This window comes from Kryptolebias marmoratus, linkage group LG8 (assembly GCF_001649575.2).
Source record: "Kryptolebias marmoratus isolate JLee-2015 linkage group LG8, ASM164957v2, whole genome shotgun sequence".
Classification (NCBI taxonomy): domain Eukaryota; kingdom Metazoa; phylum Chordata; class Actinopteri; order Cyprinodontiformes; family Rivulidae; genus Kryptolebias; species Kryptolebias marmoratus.
In genome coordinates, this window is record NC_051437.1 from 3515931 (window position 1) to 3539623 (window position 23693).

At 41.9% G+C, this 23693-nt stretch overlaps 1 protein-coding gene across 2 annotated transcripts in view; it reads left to right on the forward strand.

The window, feature by feature from the left end:
• The window catches only part of lama5 (laminin, alpha 5), a 311767-nt gene that overhangs the window by 215825 nt on the left and 72249 nt on the right, over window positions 1-23693 (forward strand). For both annotated transcript variants that reach the window (XM_037977106.1, XM_037977105.1), the window contains 7 exons: window positions 10802-10942; window positions 11065-11216; window positions 12338-12448; window positions 14879-14990; window positions 21856-22023; window positions 23096-23292; window positions 23372-23488. In XM_037977106.1, the coding sequence (XP_037833034.1) occupies window positions 10802-10942; window positions 11065-11216; window positions 12338-12448; window positions 14879-14990; window positions 21856-22023; window positions 23096-23292; window positions 23372-23488 (998 nt within the window). The remainder of the gene's footprint in view (window positions 1-10801; window positions 10943-11064; window positions 11217-12337; window positions 12449-14878; window positions 14991-21855; window positions 22024-23095; window positions 23293-23371; window positions 23489-23693) is intronic.

Consider the following 23693-nt stretch of genomic DNA (forward strand, 5'->3'; position numbering starts at 1 on the left):
GGCTACAACAGATCCCAGGAACAACATCAGACATCTCAGTCCAGAAATGTGCAGTTCTAGGCACAGCCAAGATACTGCGCAGAACCCTCAAGCTCCCAGGCCTCTGGTAGAGGACCCGAGCTCAGAGGATGAAACAAAGACCACACGCGGAGGGTGAGAAGGGAATTTTTTTTTTTTACATATATAATTACACTCCCTGTCCACTTTAGTAAGTTCCCCATTTTTATTTCTTGGTAACACAAATACCTAATCAGCCAATCATTTGGCAGTAACTGAATGTCTTTAGGCATGTAGACATGGGGAACACAATTTGCTGAAGTTCAAACCAGGCATCAGAATGGGAAGGAAAATGTCAGGAGGGGGGATGGGGAAGGAGGCGAACCCAGAGTGCAGACTCATCTTAATGAAAACTAATTTATTAAAAAAAAAACACACAAACAAAGAGGCTGACGTGGCAGCAAAAAGTAGGACTTAGTGCAAACATAAACAAGCGAAGCATGGAGAGATAAAACATGGACGAAGGACAACAATCGAGGAACCGGAAGCAATGAACCAGCGGAGAGTGGAGGAGAAGACCGGACTTATAAAACACAGAGGATAATTGGTAAGTGGGCACAGGTGAGTGAAACTCATTACTGATAGGTGGAGGTGGGCGTGGAAGCAAACCGAGTGAAGACTGAGGATGAATGGAAAAACACGGGAGACAGAGGCAGTACAAAAAGGAATACAAGATAACTAACGAAACCCCAAGAAAGACACAAAAGAAAAAACTAAACGAACAAAAAACAAAAACCCAACCCGGCAAAAAAACAGAAACACAAAAAGACCAAAGAAAGTGATGGGGGCAAAAAGTTCAGGCAGACGGCAGAGCACTGTCAGCTGCAAAGTAGGAGTTCAGGCGGGCGGCCCGGGTGCCCTCCGTGAAAGAGCAAAAGTTCAGGTGGGCGGCCCGGGCACCGTCCACAGCGAAGCAGGTGAGGCAGAGGCGCCGTCCCAGACCCTGGACAGAGCAGGAGTAGTGGTGGACGGTCCAGGCACCCAGGGTGCCCTCCACGAAGGAGCAAAAGTTCAGGCGGGTAGCCCAGGCACCATCCACGGCAAAGCAGGCGAGGCAGAGGCGTCGTCCAAGACCCTGGACAGAGCAGGAGTAGAGGCGGACAGCCCGGGCACCCAGGGCGCCGTCCACAGCAAAGTAGGCCAGGTAGAGGCGCCATCCAAGACCATGGACAGAGCAGGAGTAGAGGCAGACAGCCCGGGCACTGTCCACAGCATGGCAAGAGTTCAGGTGGGTTGGCCCTGGCTCTGTCCATGACGTGGCAAGAGTTCGGGTGGACAGCCCTAGCATCGTCCACAGTGTGGCAAAAGAGAGCGAATCAGGCTGGAGCAAGGCGTCGTCCGGGACCCTCAGCGGAGCAGACTGGAGCGAGGTGTCGTCCGGGACCCTCGGCGGAGCAGACTGGAGCGAGGCGTCGTCCGGGACCCTCGGCGGAGCAGACTGGAGCGAGGTGTCCAAACAGGACCCTCGGTGGAACCCAGGAGGGGAAGCTGAGGCAGCGGCGGCAACCCCCACCGAGACGCTGGAAGGTGAGGCGTCGCCGCCGACCCCCACTGAGACGCTGGAAGGTGAGGTGTTGCCACCGACCCCTACTGAAACGCTGGAAGATGGGGCACCATCCTCGCCGACCCCCTTTGAGACACTGGAAAGTGGAGCGGCCTGGCGAGGGGCGTCAACCCTGACCCCCTCTGGAGTGGCCTGGCGAGGAGTGCCGACCCCAACCCCCTCTGGAGCGGCCTGGTATGGAGTGTCAACCCCGACCCCCTCTGGAGTAGCAGGGGGAGCTCCAGACAGTTTTGAGATAAGCTCAATCATTTTCTCTAGACCAGATAGTGTGATTCTAACATGGGAGAGAATTTGGAAGAACTCTGGGATACAAAGAAGTCCGGGTGTGGAACAGATTATCTTCTTCATGAGTGTTAATGCGGTCTTTCAGTGAACAGGATCTGAGTGATTGAGAGCTCAGGATTGGAGTCTCATGGTCTGTGTGGCAGAGACATGCGGTCAGGGGAGGCAGGTGAGACAGAGCCTCCCCTGTCATCATGACAAGAACAAAAAAAATGATAACATAAAATGAATAATAATATTTGTCCACTGATCTTTATGTATGAGTAATTTTCGAACATTTTTATGGTCTAAATTGCATTTTTATAGTCAAAATTGCTGAAATTGCATATTTCCTGTTGAAATACAAGGGTGAAACACGAGGTGCGGCAGCAACGAGCAGAACCTCACCTCTGAATGCGCAATCAATCACAAACTGGGTTGATACATGCAATTGGCCCGTGCCTGTTGCCGTATCACTGCATGTCGCCAATATCATGGTTTATATACCCTGATTTTCCACAGTCTGGCTAATGTCTTAAACCATTTACGTTTAATGTTTGTTAGTGACATATTTAGTTTTGCTGATGGGACATAAAACCGCGGTGAAAAGGCACAGGGTGAGGCAGGCAGTACTCTGCCGCACTGAAGGGGGGGCACGTGAGCCAACGGGAGCTTGTTGCTGCTGTCTTTTCACGCAGAGGCGAGTGAGAGTCACGTGCACTGCAGCGAGCCGTTAATTTTTGTTTTGCTCCATCGGACTGCCAAAACGGTAATTGTAACGTTTTTTCTTATCTTATCTTTAATACTACTATGTGTGCATGCGTGCGTGTGAGTGAGTGAGTGAGTGAGAGAGTGTGTGTGTGAAGAACGCTGATGAGATATGAAATAACCAGTAGCCAATTGAATAAGCTACCTTTTGGGTTTATATATTTGTAAATCTGACTCTAAAGGAGTCAGTGCCTCACCAACCATGAACCTCACCAAACGTCACTGCTGTGTGGAGATGGCCTGGAGCTCTGTTGGGGACATGGAAGTAGCCGCGAGGACTGTCAGCCTTGATGACTGTCAGCCTTGATGACTGGCAGCCGCGAGGACTGGCAGCCGCGAGAACTGGCAGCAGCTTGGCCCGATCCGCCGGAGAAGCAGTGGTGGCGGCGGGCTGCTGACCCACCGGAGAAGCAGTAGTGGCGTCGGGCTGCTGACCCACCGGAGTAGCTGTGGTGGTGGTGGTCCAACCCACTAGAGAAGCTGCTGAGATTGGTGGGGATGTGGAGGCTGACTCAGCCGGTGCCCTTCCTGTGTGACGGTGATCACTGGATTGGTGGGGGAACCGCTGCAGACCAGGGTCCATCCAGGAAGGCGAGCGGGTGTTTCTCCCACAGCTCAGCCAGGATTCATTGCTTCCAGGATCCGGAAGCAATGACCCAGCGGAGAGTGGAGGAGAAGACTGGACTTATAAAAGAGGATAATCGGTAAGTGGGCACAGGTGCGTGAAACTCATTACTGACAGGTGGAGGTGGGTGTGACAGCAAACCGATTAAAGATTGAGGATGAATGGAAAAACACTGGAAACAGAGGCAGTACGAAAAGGAAAACAAGATAACTAACGAAACCCCAAGAAAGACACAAAGAAAAAACCCAAAACCTCACAGAAAAGAGTTATGTAAGTGAAACTTTTGTCAGTGGACGTATAAAATCAATATTTACTTATTAAATACTATTTCTCATAGAAGTGCTTTAATAGTGATCGTAATAAAAATGCAATCCTAGTTGTCTGTTTTTTTAGTCACTATTTTAGACAGTTTTAGTGAATATTCAGCTACAATTAAAGTAAATGTGAGCACAGAGAATGAAATGTAAATATTTTTCTTTTGGCTATTCCCTTTTCAGGGGTCGCCACAGCAAGTCATCCTGCTCTTTCTAACTCTGTCTTCTGTGTCCTCTGTCCTCAGTCCAAACACCTCCATGTCCTCTCTAACTGCATCCATATGTCCTCTTTCTCTTTTTCCTGGCAGCTGCATCTCTAACATCCTTCTACCAATATTCCCACTGTCCCTTCTTTGTTCATGTCCAGACCATCTCAGTCTGACCTCTCTAACTTTCTCTCCCAGTCATTCAACCTGTGCTGTACCGCTGATGACCTCATTCCTAATCTTATCCATCCTTGTCACTCCCAAGGAGAACCTCAACATCTTCAACTTCCAGTTCTGTCTCCTGTCTTTTTGTCATTGCCACTGTCTCCAAACCATACGACATAGCTGCTCTCACCACTGTCTTGTAAACTTTTCCTTTAACCTTTGCTGCCACCCTTTAGTCACAAATCACTCCTGAAACTTTTCTCTAACCACTCCATGCTGCCTGGACTCTTATTCACCTCTTTACCACACTCAGTCAACCCTAAGCACATGAAGTCCTGCACCTTTCTGACCTCTGTTTCTTGTAGCCTCACTGTTCCACCTGCCTCCCTCTCATTTACACACATGTACTCTGTCTTGCTACAGCTGAACTTCATCCCTCGTCTTTCAAGTGCATACCCTCACCCACCCAGGTTCTCTTCCACCTGTTCCCTGTTCTCACCACAGAACACGTCATCTGCAAACATCATAGTCCACGGGGATTCCTGCCTGACCTCATCTGTTTGTCTGTTAGTCAAACACGAAGGGGCTTAGGATCGATCCTTGATACACTCCCACCTCCACACTGAAGCTATCTGTCAGTCCTTCAGAACACCTCATCACTGTCCTGCTGTCCTGACTCATGTCCTGAACCAGTCTAACATACCGCTCTGCCACTCCACATTTCCTCATACAAAACCAAAGCTCCTCCCTCGGCACCCTGTCATATGCTTTTTCTAAATCCACAAAGACACAATAAAGTTCTTTCTGACCCTCTCTGTACTTCTCCCTCAGCATCCTCAAAACAAAGATGGCATCTGTGGTGCTCTTTCTTGGCATAAAACCATACTGCTGCTCACAAATAGTCACATCTTGTCTAAGTGTAGATTCCAAAACTCTTTCCCAAATCTTCATTGTGTGGCTCATCATCTTAATTCCCCTGTAGCTGCTACAACTCTGTAAATCACCCTTATTTTTAAAAATTGGCGCCAGCACACTTCTCCTTCATTCCTCTTCAAAGTTACTTCATCCTCACTAGTTTTTTCCACTTCCTGGTCCACAGTTTCTCTGACCTCTACTCTTTTCATTAGCTCCTCAAAGAACTATTTCCATCTTCCCATCACACTCTCCTTGCTTCTTACAATGTAAGCTACATAGATAATGATTTTTAGGGAAAACGTGGTCTGATGCAGAGAGATGGCATCTATCCCACTTTGGGTGGAGACACTCTTCTTTCTAGGAATTTGGACGATTTTGTTAGTCATCCAAACTATTGACAACCCAGGGTCCAGTCCAGGAAGCAGAGTTGTAATCTTACACACCTTTCTGCTGCTTCTGCTCTGCTACCCACCCAAACCCCCACTGAAACAGTGTCTGCTCACCTACAGCTCAAATTAAATTAACCAAAAATATTTAGAAAAATAAATCATGAAAATCTAATAAAAAGAAACACAATGACTTTACCAGAACAAAAAAATAAAATTGTATGTATTGAACATGAGATTTCTCTCCTCTAAGTCTCTGTTACTTAATGATTTGATAACTGATCATCAAATTGATTTATTTTGTCTAACAAAAAACCTGGCTACAAAGGGAGGATTTTGTTACTATAAATGATTCCACTGCTGCTACTTATCTAAATTTTCATGTTCCTAGAACAAAAGGTTGGGATGGAGGAGTAGCTGCTATTTTTCAGTCAGAATTATTGATTAATGCTAAACCAACAATTAGTTGTAATTCTTTAGTCTTTGACCCTTTGTTTTTCTCATCCAAAATGGAAATCAGAGAAAAAGACTTTTAATTGTTATAAATCGTCCACCAGGCCCCTATTCTCAATTTTTGGCTGAATTCTCAGATTTTTGGTCTGACTTATTATTGAATACTGATAGTCATAAAAGTGGTAGATTTTAACATTCATGTAGATGTTGAAAGCGATAGCTTAAACATAGCATTTATTAATTTAACAGTGCCATTGGTTTTAATCAAAATGTACACAAATCTACTCATTCACTTCATCATACTCTTGATCGGGTTTTGACATATAGCAGAGAGTAAGCACTTAATAATACATCCTCACAATCATGTTCTGTCTGACCTATTTTTAATAACATTTGAGATTACATTGACTGACTACACAGCCACTAAGAATAAATTTCATTATGGTAGATGTTTCTCAGAGAACGCTGTAACCAAATTTAAAGAATCTCTTCGAATATTATTTTTCTGTCATTCAGAGTAATGCAACAGAGAGCAGCAACTTAGACGATCTTCTTTATAATATTACAACTTCAATGCAAACATTACTTGATAAAATTGCTCTGAAAATGAACATGATCAGTCAGAGGATACTGTCTTTTTTGTTTTATTCAGAGTTGCATACTTTAAAACAGGCATCTAGAAAGTTGGAAAGAAGATGGCGCTCAACTAATATGGAAGAATTTTATTTAACCTGTAAAGATACACTGCTAACATACAAGAGAGCTCTTCATTAAGCTAGAACTGGATTCATCTTTAATAGAACAAAATTAGAACAACCCCAGATTTGTGTTTAGTACTGTAGCAAGACTAATGAAAAGTCCTCTCTGTTGAGCCATGTATCCCAATAACTAAGTAGTGATGACATCATGAGATTCCTCTATAAATAAAATTATTTCAATTAGAGAGAAAATTCACACCATCCTTCCTACATTTGCTTCTGATTGCCTGTCAATGAGGCAGATTTTAAACTGTCACTAGAACCTGATTTGTGTTTGAACTGTTTTTGTTCTGTTGAGCTTTCTGAATTGTCAAAAATAACAGCTTCATCCAAACCATCCACAAGTCCAGGGTTTCCCCCAGTGTATTATAGTACCCTTTGGTGACCCTGCTGCCAGGCTAAGCTCTGTTTTTTTATTATAAATAAGTCATTTTTTATACATGTTTTTTTCCACCCACACCCCCAAAACTGCTACCTTTATCTACCTCACCGCGCGAGGGTAGGGGCGCCAACAGTGACGCAATCGTGCTGTCCCCGCCCCTGCGCAAAGGACCGGCATGGTGTCTTGTTACATGGTTGTGCACCTCCTAGTATTTGTAACCGCGTGCGCAGCGCCTGATACAGGCAAACCAGAGCTGGTTTGCCTGTGTCAGTATTACCAACGTAAGCACCAAGTATAAAGGCCACCACTGCACGCTATTCACGGAGCCCTGTGCTACTCTTACGAGCCCTGAGGCCGAGCCTCCTCCAGCTACCGCTGGAGTTAGCAGGTCGTTGGAGCCACAGCAATAAACACAGAACGAGCGGGTTTAACCAAAAATGGTTAGTTGAGCCGAAATTCAGCTGGTGGCTTTACAAGACCGAATATGCTAAGCATGTTTTGTGCTTAGTAAAAATATTATCCCTGTTTACCAGTAAAATGATGCTATTAAATTCAGCATTAGATATGCTTTGTTTTGTTACATGTAGTAACCCAACATGCAGCCTGTGTAAAACTGTAGTTGTGTAAATATTTGACACAAATATCTTACAATATCACATAACAAATAACCATATTTTCAACTTTCCTGTCAACTTTAATCTTTTTTGTTTTACTAAATCACGGTCGGCCGGCGAACAACCACCTACCACCAGGCTTAGCCTCTTTTCTGGGGGAAACCCTAAAGTCTGTTAGTTCCCATCCCAACCAGACTGTTCAAAGAGGTATTTCCCCTAATTAATATTCCCATTTTGGATCTGCCTAATTTGTCTCTAATGAATGGTTATTTACCACAGAGCTTTAAAGTTGCTGTAATTAAACCTTTACTTGAATAACCTGATCTTGATTCAGGAAAAAAATTCTTAAGAAAATAGTTGCAAATCAATTGTGTGAACATCTGGACAGAAATAATCTCTTTGAGGAGTTTCAGTCAGGGTTTAGAGCTCATAGCACAGAAACAGCACTGGTGAAAGTTACTAATGATATTCTCCAGTCCTCAGACAATGGACATGTGTCCATACTTGTCCTGTTAGATCTCAGTGCTGCTTTTGATACAATTGATCACAATATTTTATTATAGAGACTTAAACATGATATTGGAATAACAGGCACAGCTCTAAAATGGTTTAAATCATATTTATTTGATAGAATCCAATTTGATTGTCAGAAGGGGGGGAGATGGAGGCGAACCCAGAACGCAGACTCATTGTTAAAAAAAGGAAACTATTTATTAACTTAAATACTAACAAAATAAAAGGCTGGCGTGGCAGCAAACAATCCAAAATATAACAAAACAAAAGGCGAAGCGAGGCAAGGTAAGAGAATGAATGTGGTAGCATGAACATGAACAAGCAGAATAATCCAGTGGAGAGTGGAGAGAAAGAGATCGGTTTTAAAGGCTGAGGAATGACAAGGTAAGTGGACACAGGTGAGAGATAACAATTACTGACAGGTGGAGATGGGCGTAGCAGACAGGACTGGAAAAATACTAGGGAGGTGAAGACATGAACACAGAAAACCAACAGATAACCAAAGCAAAACAAGAATTACAAAAACACCAAACAAAACACCAAAACTATGACATTGATAATGTTATTAATGAATCTTCTTCATACACCAAAGTTTATCATGCTGTTTCTCAGGGTTCAGTGTTTAGACCAATACTCTTTACTTTGTATATCCTTCCATTAGATAAAGTTATTAGACAGCATGGCATAAATTTTCATTATTATGCTGACCATACTCAGTTATATTTATCCATAAAACCTGATAAATGCAATCAATTACTTAGATTGCAAACATGTCTTAAAGACAAACACCTGGATGACTCTTAATTTTCTGCTTCTAAACTCAGACAAGACAGAGGTAGTGGTCTTTAGACCTGAGCATCTTAGGAACAAACTTTGCAGCCTTTCATTGATTCAACACAATCTGCTGACTTCCTTAGATAGAAAACTCTTACTAATTGGCTTTTTATAATGTATGTGCATGTTTTTGTACAGTGCCCTGAGACAACTTTTGTTGTGACTTGGTGCATTATAAATAAACTGAGTTAAACTGTTAGAACATTACCATTTCTGTCTTTAACAAGCCTAACCTGCTGCACATCCTTTCAAGCCTGATCCCTCTGTCCTGCTAGTTGATAGAGGTCCATCTCTCCCTCCCTCCTTAGTGTCCAGCCTCTTGTACAACTCATCATACACCTTCTGTTTTACTTTTGCTACCTCTCTCTTTGCATCTGCCTATATTCCTGTCTATTCTCATCAGTTCTCTCGCTGTCCCATTTCTTCTGGCTAACCTCTTCATCTGGATAACCGATTCCTGTAGTTCATTTCTCCATCACCAGGTTTCTTTATCATCTTTTATCTCTCCAGGTGACACACTAAGTACCTTCCTACCTGTCTCTCTAATCGCTGTTGCTGTAGTAGCTCAATCATCTGGAAGCTCTTTTTTACCACCCAGAGCCTTTAATAATTCCTTTCTTAACTCCTTGGAATATTCTTCCTTCCTCAACTTCCACCATTTGGTCCTCTTCTCTGACTTTACTCGTTTCCTCTTCTTCATCACAACAGTTATCCTACACACCACCATTCTATGCTGTCTGGTCACACTTTCTTTTCTTGGCGAAATCCACCACCATCTGTCCTTCCTGGTTCCTTTCCTTGACACCAAACCTGCCCATCACTTCCTCATCTCCTTTGTTTCCTTCACTAACATGTCCATTCAAATCTGCACCAATCACCACTCTCTCCGCCCTGGGAATACTCTAACATTTCATTGAGATCCTTCCAGAATTTCTCTTTCTTTTCACATCACATATAACCTGTGGAGCATAACCACTGACAACACTGAACAACAGACTTTTTACTTCTACCTTCAGACACATCACCCTGTCTGACACCCTTTTCACCTGGACTACATTCCTTGCTAGCTAGCTCCTCCTTCAGGACCACCTCTACTCCATTTCTCTTTCTATCCACACAATAAGAAAACAGCTTTGTTGCCCTTCCACTTTGTGTCGTGCACACATAACACATCTACCTTCCTCCTCTGCATCATGTCAACCAGCTCTCAACTTTTGCCTGTCATTGTCCCTATGTTTAGAGTTGCTACCCTCAGTCCTACACTCTTGACATTCCTCTTCTCCCTCTGTCTCCTGGCATATTTCCCTCCTCATGGTCTTCTACTAACAGTAGCACAATTTACACTGGCACCCTGTGTCAACAGCCCTGGTAGCGATCATTGTAAACCTGGGCCTTGATGGATCTGGTATGGTGTCACTTGGATGAATTTGCATGTTTGTTTAGGCAAAAGGGTTTTATGCCTGATGCCCTTCTGACAAAAGCCTCACCATTTACCTGGGCTTGGGATTGGTATGAGAAACAATAGAATTCACTGGCTTGTACTCCCTAGTGGCTGGTTTACAGAGAATGGGACAGAAGCAAACAGAAGTATTTATGTAGGTTTTTAGTCATCTAGAACATGGCAAATACTAAGAGTTTTAAAAAAGAAAACACTTCTTTTTTGTATTTGAAGACGTTTCACATCCCATCCAGTAAACTATCTCAGTTCAAAAATTAAATGTGCAGGGTTGGAAGATTTTACTCTACATGAAAAGTGCTGTTGATGCAAGATGCATATCAGAAAAAAGATTGCAGAATCATAACTCAGGTGCAGCCTTTCTGTGTGAAGTTTGCATGTTTTCCTTGTGCACACATGGATTTTCTCTGAGTACTCAGATTTCCTCCCACAGGCTGTACAGTATAATATTTTTCAGGCTTAGAAAAGCATGTTTGATACTTTTATGTATTGCAATATTCTAAACATCAGATCTCTGTGCATCTCTTCAGAATGTGATTGTAGACGAGGTCACTGTGACCCCAGAACAGGAGACTGCCATTGTCCTGATGGGATGACAGGAAAACAGTGTGACACCTGCTCTCAACAATATACTGTTCCTGTGGAGACCGAGAATGGCATGCACTGTGAATGTAAGGAAAACACACACACACACACATTATACACAGCTGCTAAGGTGAGCCATTTACAAGCTCACTTCCTTCCTGGACTTGTTAGTGTTTGTATGAAATAAAGTGTCTGTTTCTGGTTTCAGCATGCGACAGCTGTGTTATCATGCTGATAGAGGATCTGAAACAGATGAATGATGAATTCAGCTCTGTAGGAGGTCAGCTGAGCAATCTCAACTCCAGCTCCATGGCCTGGGCTCACCTGCACAGTCTTAATGATTCCATAGGGGATGTTGCTGTAAGTCCAGCCACACAAAGACAAACAGTGGATGGATGGATGGATGGATGGATGGATGGATGGATGGATGGATGGATGGATGGATGGATGGATGGATGGACAGACAGACGAACAAGAGAAATTCAAACTAATTTTTAAAATAACATGACATTTCTGCCCATAATGAGTGGATGGAAACTATGTGTTTTCTCTGCTTTGACTCACTTGATCATTTAACGTGAAAAATCTAAAACCCACAAGTCATGTGAAAATGTTTACTCCTCCCATTGGAAGTAGGTTTGGGTTTGATACCACATCTTAAAACTTAAGGGATAAAACTGTGTTGTGTCTATGCAGAATTAAAAAATTAGTCAAAGATCCATTTTAACCTAAAGTAATTGCATTTTCTGTGAAACGAGTGCTAAATAACTTTGCTCTTTTTTGCTAAAGTAGCTATAATCCAGTTGTTAAAGCTAAAAAAAGCAGTAAACAAAAAATGACTAAAATGAGTAAAATGCAAACTAAAAAGTCAAATGTGGCAAATGGCAATATAGAAGCAAAAAATTGCAACATGATTATTTGAAGCTAAAATTAGCAAGAGGTTACCTAAAAGCTAAAATTAGCCAAAGGCTAGTTTAAACCCAAATGTTTTAAAAAACAAAAATAGAGCCCATTTGCTGAAACAGATTTTAAAAAGAACAACGTTTTTTAAAGGAACTTAAAATATCCAAATGTTTTATATGGAGAAAATATTTATAAATAAAGTTAAATATTTAAAAAATTATTTATGCTACAAAAACTTAAAGTCATATCACCTATCTCCCAAATGACCTGAAAGTTTTGAGTTAATAAAACAAAGTATGCAGAAAAAGTAAATTGCAAAAGATGCACAGAAAAATAAAATATAAGAAAATAATAGTGTGGCTACTGACTCAGCATTCACATAATATCTACTTTATTACCAGCAGCTGCCTGTCACAAACACGTTTCTGTCTTTTTTGGGGGGCATATGAAACATATCAAAGACAACACAGATTTAGTATGTTGAAATCAACAAGGTGCTTTTCAAATGCGGTTCATATTTTTTATGGGTTGAAGTTTCTTTGGGTCAGTGAAACTAAACTAACATCCCATGATTGTAGCAAGCCATCAAGAACTACAACAGTACACTGGATGACAGCGGGAGTCGAGCCGACATGCTGGAAGATGGCATCATAAACATAAATAATGATATTGATGAACTTCAAAAAAAGGTGAAAAAAGCACACACACACACACACACACACTCACATAGCCTGAATCTCACTGTTGGATCTGGATATGTCTCTCCAAAATAAGGAGCACACATCTCCATAGTTTTGTAGTTTTTTGCTAGGTGAGGAAATAAAATTTGAAGACTTATTGTCTTCAAGACCTACTTTAACATTTGTAGGGTTTGTAATTAAACTTCCTTATTACTATTTTTTTAATTTACTATTTTAATTTGAAGTTTATTTAAAACTAGAGAAACTGTATTTTCTGTGAAATAGTGTCAATGCTCAGTTCTGAATGACTTTGCTGAAATTTGCTGAAGACACTGAAACTGAATTGTTATAGTTAAAACAAGCAGAACAGAAGATAAAATGAGCAGAACACAAGCTATAGACAGCAGAACAATCCGTGTATCATTCGTTCTTTCCATTTTTAATTGATAATCAAAAATCAAATAATGAAAAATGGACTGGTTACTTTGTTTTTTGTTTTTTATTATCACACGAAAAACGAAAAAATGCCTGGTTTTTCAAATTTCACTTTTAGGCTAAGATCGGAAACACGAAATGGAAAAACGGGCAGCAGGACAGAATTTGATTTGAATATTTAATTGGTCGCGTTTGGTAAGGAGCGCTAGCAAACAACAAACGTTAGCTTGTTACTGACCACCATAGCCATAGTTTACATAGACACCTCGGAGACTGGCGCTGTCTGTTGGAGCCAATGACATTGGTTGGAGCTGATGAGTTAGCGCGGCCGCCATCTTGGCCGAGTCCTTCACGCGTCCCCCAGTTCATTTCTTTGTACTGAGGAAGCTGTATGTCCAACTAAAATAATCAGAACTCTCTGAATCTTTACCCGATTTTCACACAGTTTGTTTTGTTACAAACAGCAGAGATGTGGTTATGATGCAGGATGCTTTCACACATTAAAAATGCGTACTTTCATGCTGAAATACTAACAAAGACAGACATATAGTATGGCATATTAATAGATGCATATTTCAATGCATTTCATATTTTAATAAAGAAACAAGTTTGATTGTTCATTCAAATTTATTTCACTCTCTTACAATTTGTTTATATTTTTCTGTGTTGTGTATGCACACACACATGCAATTTTTTTTTTTTAAAGGCCTGGAAAAGTAATCCTTAAAAACTCCAGGTCATTCCAGGGTCTCACACTGCCCTGCTTTAACTGGGGCTGGAGAGCTGAGCTTCACTGGAAGCTCTCTGCAGCTTTCCTTCAGGTTTCTGTGTTCCTAAAATATAAGACGCATAATACTTAAAAAACAATTTAATTGAAAACAACTTAAAAAGGTTTTAGTATCCCACAGTGTATTATAATACACAATACATCACTAATTCCTAAACATGCAGAAACAACTACCAGGTAAAAACAGGTTTAACAAAGTGTAATATTAACTTTAGTTTTACATGAATCATAGACATTTCTGTTAACATGTACAGTAAAAAAACACCTCTTTGGAGTTGAGATGGGAAGTTGAAGACAGATGGGGTCACAGCATCTCTAAGCTGGTCCTGTTAAAGTCCTCTGGTTTGAAATGTTCACTACAGAGGTAGACGACTCTGTATCAACAAAACCCTCCCTTTTTACTGCAGCTTCCCATTGCCTCCTTAAATCTGTGTTACTGGGAAACCTTCAAAATGTGAAGAAAAAACCCCAGAAAGAGCTAATGAGAGAGAGAGCACCAGTTCCTCCTGTTAGCATGTCGTTGTTTGACAAATAACGTTAGCTACGATGACATGTTATAATAAATGGTCAAATAACCAAAATTATTGTTCAGTCTTACTCGTGAAAGGTAATTCCCCGTGATATAAAATCCGGTCATAGCTGCTCGCTCTGTGTTTCCTCCTGATGGCTCTTAGAGAGAGGAGAGATCCATCCAGCATGGCGGCGACGGCGGATGCGCTCCGGGACGTAATGAGGCATCTACTTATTTATGTTTGTTCAATATCGATCAATCAGTACTGGATAATCCAATCGGACCTATCAGCCATGGAGACTTACGTATTGTTTTTAGGATCAAACTGCTGTTAAACATGTCCTCGATCAGTGGTTCTAGCGCCGCCATAGTAACCACTATATTACCTGAACTGCTGCATAGAGCCACTTCCGGGTCACCTAAACCCGACTAATTAAATATTAAAATCAAATTGTGTCCTCCTGCTCATTTTTCGATTTCGTGTTTCCGATCTTAGCCTAAAAGTGAAATATGAAAAACCAGGCGTTTTTTCGTTTTTGGTGTGATAATAAAAAACAAAATAACCAGTACGTTTTTCATGATTTGATTTTTGATTGTCAATTGAAAATGGAAAGAACGAATGATACACGGATTCAGAATAGTTTTTACAGCTCTGTACAACTTGTGTTTAAAATGTGTGTGAGTGTTGTGTGTTGCTGAGTTTTAGGTGGAAGCAATGACACACAAGATTGATGACCTAGATGACAGAACCACTGACACACACCAGAGGGCAGAAGATATGCTGTCCTTCATCAACAACATCAGCATGGACATAAATGGTAGGACAGTGAGCTGATATAGTGATCAGCAAAACTATTCACACCCCAAACATTCTCTCTATGCCTACTACATAAAAAAAAAGAATAAAGCTTTATATTTTTTTTCATTACAATCTTTAAAGCAAATCAGTGATTTTCAGTTGGATTGAGGTTTGGGCTTTGACTGGACTATTTCAGAACCTTTAATTGGTTCTCCTTAACCCTCTGGGGTCTAGGGTGAAACTGGACGTTTTTGGACTATTTTAAATTTCCTTTATATTTCACCCTAAAAGTGGTTTAACCTGTCATGTTTGGAGTCATTTTTTTTCAGCACAACCTCCCAAGTGGGATTTTTAAGTCATTTTTTACTTTTGACAAACTGTAATAACACAACAGACCTAAAACCACACAAAATCATAAAATCCGAGTGGAAAATTCTTAGTTTTTTTTACTGTAAAAACCACAAACGTACTTAATGAAATGTTTTTACAACTTAGAATGCAAATATAATCAGTAATATTCATAAACATGTGAACAAATTGAGCAAACAACAAAGTTATATACACTTTCTCCATTAAAATGCTGACAATTTCTTAGGCATTTTATAGACCAAACAATCAGGAGTTCTAGAAATTGCCATAAATCCTTTGTACCACTCATATAAACAGTTTCTGTCCAAAACAAGGCAGAGGGGCACATCACATTCTTAGTTTGGGTCATTTTCTATGTCCTGTTCATGCAGGATCATTCAGGTAAATGTTATAAAATATATCCTGATGCATGCTCAAAATATGGATCTGAATCTGTCTCTTATTATCATTTTGGCTGGAAGGGAGACAGACAAAATGTGATTCTGTTTCCAGTAATCCTTCTCTAAAAAAAAAAAAAACAATGGATCACCTAGTGGATTTTTAGTCGCTTGACAGATAACGTTGAGCCTCCGTCAGATTGGAGTGGAGGGGGTGTTTTTTCCTTCGGCTGGGTTGGGGGTAAGATCAGACGGAGGATGGGGGAGTTTTCTCCAGAGAACTCCCCGGTTTTGGCGCTTCTCGCGCTAAAGCGCTGAAAATATGACGCAGATTTTCAAAAAAAAAAGTGTCGTGAATAATTTATCATAACTGTGGTTTTCCTTGACCTATTGAGATAATTTAAAAACTGGTGTAAAGCTTGAAGTCTGGACTTTAGAGATAAATTAACACGGAATCTCTGAGAGGGCGGATCTTTTCCGATAGAGTATTTTAACCTTTTAAGGTTGACGCACATTCTGGAGCCCGCTCTGGAGCGGGCGTCGACCTTATAGGGTTAAACCAATGGAGCGTAGCTTCAGCAGTGTGTTAAGGCTCATTTTCCTGCTGGAAAGTAGACCTCAGTCCCAGTCTCAAGTCTCTGGAAGACTACAAGAAGTTCATCTCAAGAAATTCTCTGTATCCATCTTCCCTTTAACTCTGACCAGTTTTTCAGTCCCTGCTGATGAAAAACATCCCAACAGCAAGATCCCGTCACCACCATGCTTCACTGTAGGGATGGTGTCAGCATGATTAAAGGTGATAGACTTCCACGAGTTATGGTGTTCTCCTTGATGTTTGGACTCATCTGACCAGAGCACCTTCTTCCACATTTGGGAAAGAAATTCTAAGAAGTCTGACATTATTTTCTTTAATCAATCTCTTTCCTGTCCCTCTTTCACAAATCGCAGCTCTGTGCAGGTTCTATTGTATAGACAAATCCTTCCATCTCCCAGCTCCATCAAGATTATCTTTGACCTCCGTGTTGTTAGTTTTTCTTCAATAAATTCAATCCTTACCCACTCTATGGGTTTTGGTGGGTAACCCTCTTTATGGTCTTCATTATGTTTCTTGCTTGGTGGTTGTCCTTACTACCTAAAAGTGTTGGACATGTGTTGTCAAAACAGGTGGATATATACTAAAATCATCTGATACCGAGATTGCTTATAGGTAGGACTGATTGAACTTCATCCATCTTCCTCGGCTTATCTGGGGTCGGGTCTCGTGGATAGCAGCCTAAGCAGGGAAACCCAGGAGTCTCTCTCTCCAGCCACTTGGGCCAGCTCCTCCGGGGGAATCCCAAGGTGTTCCCAGGCCAGCCGACAAACATAGTCCCTCCAGCGTGTCCTGGGTCTTCTTCTGGGCCTCCTCCTGGTGGGACATGCCTGGAACATCTCACCAGGGACGCGTCCAGGAGGCATCCTAACCAGATGCCCGAGACACCTCAACTGGCTCCTTTCGACGTAGAGAAACAGCGGCTCTACTCTGAGTCCCTCCTGGATGACCGAGCTTCTCACCCTATCTCTGCGGAGAAAACTAATTTTAGCCACTTGTATTCACGATCTCGTTCTTTCGGTCACTACCCAAAGCTTGTGACCATAGATGAGGGTAGGAACATAGATCAACCAGTAAATCGAGAGCTTCCCCTTTTGACTCAGCTCTCTCTTCACCACAGCAGACCGGTACAGTGTCTGCTTCACTGCAGATGCTGCACCAAACCGCCTGTCGATCTCCCGCTCCAGTTTTCCCTCATTCGTGAACAAGACCCCGAGATACCTAAACTCCTCCACTTGGGGCAGGACATCTTCCCTGACCCGGAGAAGGCACTCTACCTTTTCCGGCTTCACACTCGGCTGCAAACCACTCCAGCAAAAGCTGTAGATCACGGCCTGATGAATCAAATAGGACCACATCATCTGAAAAAAGCAGAGATGCAATCCTAAGGCCACCAAAATGGATCCCCTCGACACCTTGGCTGTGTCTAGAAATTCTGTCCATAAATATTATGAACAGAATCAGTGACAAAGGGCAACCTTGGCGGAGTCCAACTCTCACCGGAAACGAGTCCGACTTACTGCTGGCAATGCTGACCAAGCTCTAACACTGGTCATATAGAGACGTAAGAGCCCGTATCTTATTGAACTTAATAGAAAAATTACATTTTCTACTAAAATACAGTGTGAATTCTGAGTGCTGAAAGACTGTTGAAATTTGCTGAAAAAGCTAAAAGAAAAGAAGCAGCTACAAGAAGCAGAAAACAAGCTCAAAGCTAAAATGAGTGACACACTAGCTAAAAGCTAAAAGTAGCAAAAAGCTAGCTAAAAGCTTTTCCTCCAGTCATTATCTGCCACTTGTTCCAGTATCTGGTTTCTAGTGAGACGTCTAGGGGGCATCTTTACCAGATGCCCAAACCACCTATACTGGTTCCTCTCAATGTGGAGGAACTCCAAGTCTCCCCTGGATAACCAACCTACTCACCCTATCTCTAAGGTAGCCAAACTACGCTGCAGAGAAAACACATTTTGATTGCCTGTATCCTTGTTCTTTTAGTCACTACCCAGAGTTTGTGACCGGGGGGTAAGGGAAGTAACGTAGCTCAGTTTCCCCTTCACTACAATGGACTGGTACAGCGTATGCAATACTGCAGAAGCTACACCAATTCATCTGTTGATCTTGCACTCCAATCTTTCCTCACTCATACACAAAACTCAGAGATACTTAAACTCCTCCAATTCAGGCAGCACCTCACTCCCAACCAAGGAAGAGCAGTCCACCCTTTTTTGACTGAGGACCATGGCCTCAGATTTGGAGGTGCTGATCTTCACCCAATCTGCTTCAAACTCGGCTGCAAACCATTCCAGTGAGAGCAGTAGATCACAGCAGAATGGCCCCAGGAGGCCCATATCATCTGCGCATAGCAAAGATGAAGTCCTAGAGCCACCAAAGAAAACCTTTCCGCCCCCTGGCTGCACTGAGAAATTCTTACAATAAAACTTATAAACAAAATCGGTGACAACGGGCAGCCCTGGTGAAGTCTTGCTCTAACCTAGAAGAAGTCCGACTTAAAGTCATGATATAAACCAGAAACTAAAATAATTTCTAAAAGGACTGAATGGCCTGTAGCAAAGGACTACCAATCCCTTACTCACAGAGTACCCCCCACAGGGTACCCTAGGAGGCACAGTTGAATGCATTCTCCAAGTCCACAAAACACATGTAGACTTGTTGGGCAATCTCCTATGTCCCCTTGAGGACCCTAGCGTGGGTAAAGAACTGGTCCAGCATTTAATGACCAGAATGGAACCCACACTGTTTCTCCTGAATATGAGGTTTGACTATTGACCGGATTCTCTTCTACAGAGGAGTGTGATTCCCCTGTAAGTGGTACATACCCCCTGGTCCCTCTTCTTGAAAAGGGGAACCACCATGCCAATCTGCTAATCCAGTGGCATTGGCTCCAATGTCCAAGCAATGTTGCAGAGGCATTTCAATCAAGCCAGCCCAACAACATCCAGAGCGTTACAGAACTCAGGGCGGATTTCATCTACCCCTGGAGCACTGCCTCTGTGGTTGTAGATGGACCAACCCCAAAGCCTAGAGACTCAGCTTCCTCCATGGAAGATATTCTGGTGGAACTGAGAAGGTCCTCAACGTATTCCTTCCACTGCCCAACAACATCGCTGGTTGATGTCAATACTACCTCACCTCTATGATTCACAGTGTTGATAAAGTGCTACTTCCCCTGCCTCAGCAGCCTGATGGTTGGCCACAATCTTCTTGGAGCCAATTGCGAGTCTCTATTCAAGGCCTCACCAAACTCCTCCACAACCGGGGTGTCCACCACCAAGTTTAAAAAATGGCTGCCACAAGAAGTACCAACATCCACAGCTCAAGGCAGCTGCCTTGACAATGGAGGCATGGAACATTGCCCAATCTGACTTAATGTCCCTCATCTACGCTGGGATTTGCTTGAAGCTCTGTTAGAGGTGGAAGTTGAAGATCTTTTTGATAAGTTCTTCTACCAGGCATTTCCAGCAAACCCTCACTACATGTTTGGGACTACAAGGTTTGTTCACCATCTTCACCCACCCCCACCCCTGCCATCTGATCCACTGATCAGTTAACAGCTCAGATCCTCTCTTCACCCGAGTGTCCAAAACATGGCTGCAGATCAGATGACATGACCACAAAGTGTATCATCAATCTGATCTGTGGCCAAGGGTGTCCTGGTGCCATGTTCACTTACGGACTCTGGTATTACTCTTTGGACATGGTGTTTGTTATGGACAAACCATGTTTAGCACAGAAGTCCAATAACAGAACACTTCTTGGGTTCAGATCAGAGAGGCTGTTCCTCCCGAACGTACCCCTCCAGGTTATGCTGTCACTACCCATGTGGGCACTTAAGTCCTCCAGAAGAATGACGGAGTCCCCAGCTGGAGCATCTTCTAGCACCCCACTAAGGACTCCAAGAAGACTGGGTTCTCTGACCTGCCTTTTAGTACATAGGCACAAACAACAGTTTGAGCCTGTCCCCTTACCTGAATCTACTCTCTCATGTATTGAGAAAACTCCAACGCACATGTGCCAAGCCAGGGGCTGGAAGTAGACCCACACCAGCACTTCACAACATAGGCAACTCTGGCTTAAAACTAAATGTATCAAATGGCTGGGTAAACTTTAAAAATAGCAAAAGACTAGCTAAAAGCTACAAGTAGCAGAACTGTAGCTAAAAGCTAAAAGTAGCAAAAGGCTAACAAATTATCAAAAGGCTAGCTAGAAGTATCACAGGGAAAGCTAGAAGCTAAAAAATTCAAAAGGCTAGCTAAAAGTATGAAACATCTAGCTAGTAGCCAACAGTAGCAAAACACTAGCTAAAAGTAACAAAACAATAACAAGCATGCGTTGGAGCACTATTGTTTTTATTTGAATCGTGTTGTTGTGTGATGACAGGAAGTTAAAGATGGAGAGGCAGAAAACAGAGGCAGAGGGAAAAGCATGCCCCTCAGAAAGTAGGCAGTTGCACACCTGCATGTCCACTTTGCAAATGAATCATTCATGTGCAAAGCTGCTGCTGATCCTGTCCTGGATTTTAAAGCGGCATGTCAATATAATGTAAATTGTTTTTTTCACTGACTCTGTAGCGCTGATATAAATCCCTGTGGTTCCAACCCAGAAAAAAAGAGGAAGGTTGAATGTCGAGCCGGCCATTCCACGACACATTCCTGTCTTGGTTAAATTCGATATTCTAACAACATTGATTTATGTAGTGTGGGTTCAGGCAAAGCATTAAAGTTATGAAATTATTTCAAAAAGTTCATTCGTACTTCTAAACATATTTTGAGTGGGTTTTTTTACTCATTTTTTGTCTTGCCAACGTTGATATTCCTCTCTCCTACAGCCTGATCAACAGGACCAAATACTTCTAATAATAATAAATAATAATAAACTTCTAGCAGCTCAAAATCTCACTCCAATCAAAACTTGAGAGGCCTGTATTTTAATTAAAGTCAAATATTTTTAAAGCGTCTAAAATAGGCCTGTGACAGTAACAAATTTTGCTGCACGATTGTCTCAGAAATTATTGCGATAAAGTAAAATATTGTTTGGAGACCATTTTAAACTAATGTAATGATAATAACATAATAGTGCAAGTACATCCTCTCAAAGATGAACAAACTTTCATTTTTAAAGAACACTTAAAACTAAAACAGGAACACAAAATAAACAAAAGAACCAAAAACAAAAATAAAATGGACTCTCAGTCTCCATTAACAAAAAATGCACGAACAAAAGTGACAAAAGCACAAATGCAACATACCGGCTCGCAAAGGTCCAGCAGTTCACCTCGGTCATTTGGCTTGAATCTGGGTGAAGACATGTGCATTTTTCCATTTTATTTTTCCATTTTTTATTTTTCATTCTTGAAATGTATTTAAAATATTTTTCCCCCTAATTTAACTAATTCATTTGAAGTGTTTTGTGTCGGCCCATTTTTTCTAATCAAATAAAAAAATCTATTTAAAATCAAGGTTGTAAGAATCTAAAACAAAACAATTTCAGGATGTATTGTACTTAAATGTTCTTACATTTTTACACAGCCATCCTGTTGGCGAACCAGTCCTTGAATGAAACAGAAACTGAGCAGGACGAGGAGAAAAGGGAGAGGATGATGAGAAAGGCGCAGGCCATGATGAGGGAGATGAGGTTCAGGAGCTGTGTGGGACAAAAAAAAATAGCTGACAAAGAGAAGCTGGAAGCAGAAAAATGTAAGTTTAATAAAATGTCATCATCACAAAGTGATTTTTATCATGCTTGTTACAGATTATGGGAATGTAAAGATTGTATCAAAGCACTTGTTCTTGCCTGCAGTGAAACGTCCATACTGTTTTTGCCTTTGTCCCCTTGTGTGTGTTCATTTGTCTGTAGTGTTTTTAAAATATTTTATGAACCACTGAAAGACATTTCATGAAACTTTCAGAAAGTTCCTCAACTGATTACATTTTGGAGTCAACCCAGTTCAAGATGACCACCACAATCAACTGACCATTGAAAATACAAAAATGGCTGCAATCAAGTTACTTTTTAAAAAATATATAATTTTATAGCTAAAATAATGTAGCAAAAGGGTAGCTAAAAACCAAAATCAACAAAAATGGTAAATGACCTGCACTTGTATAGCGCCTTATCAAGTCCGAAGACTCCATAGCGCTTCACAATACAATCAGTCATTCACCCATTCATCCACACACTAATGGTGGTAAGCTACATTCTAGTGACAAGTGCCCTGGGGCAGCCTGACAGAAGTGAGGCTGCCATTACACCAGGGCCACCAAGCCCTCTGACCACCACCAGTAGGTAAGGCAGGTGAAGTGTCTTTCCCAAGGACACAATAGCTGAGACAGGGGGTGCGGGGGCCCAAACCGGCAACCCAGCAGTTACAGGACAAACCCCTGCCTCCTGAGCCACTGCTGTCTCGGAAGGATAGTGAAAAGCTAAAAGTATCGAAAGGCTTGCTAAAAGTATCAAAACGTGTTAAATTTGATGTGGTAATAGCTGAGAATCATTCCCAACACATTTCTCTGTGTGACATCTTGCGATGCCGTACAAGATTGTGCATGCAGTTATTTTAAAGGTTTGACCAGAGTGGCTACAACTCTGTCAATCCTTAACATGAGATGATCTTAGTCTTAAATTCAGCAAGTGATATGCATTCCTTCAAGCAATGGCCTTTAATTTAGAGTTAAGGTGCTTGTCTGTATCACGAGGACAAAGTACTCCTTGCACTAAATTAGAATTCATGTCTAAATAATTATCCTGTGTGTCTGTGGCCATTTTCAGTGTTAGATCGTGTACACAAAGTGTTTGGAGATCGTTATGAGGAAAACAATGACTTAACCAAGGAGATTGGAGACCGCCTGGCCAGCTTCCACTCTGACCTGATGGACCTCCGAAAAGTTCTGAATGAGGTCGTGAACAACACTGCCAGAGCCTCTGAGGTCAACAACGTTAACGAGAAAACTCTGGAGGAAAATGATGTAAGATGAACTCAGAAATCAAAAGAAAGGAGGATGATAAAAACGGTCGACTGATATATGTTGTTTTTGTTTCACTCAGAGGAGGATTAAAGAGCTGCTGTTAAAGCAAGAGGAGGTGAAAGACTTGTTGAACATGGCTGAAGATGATGTTACTCAGGTCAACGATGTGTTGTCCATGCTGCAGGATTCTAAAGAGGTAAGAACCAACAAGACCACATTGATCACTACTTTCTGGGCATGCACTATAATACAGTTTCAACTTATCCAATGTTGTGAATGTGTTGCTGTGCTGATACACAAATGATGTAAAGTTGTGCAGACATTATTTGAACAGACTATATCAGACAAAATCATGAGAGGTTTTTTTTTTTTTTGGGGAGGGGGGGGGGGGGGGGGGGGGG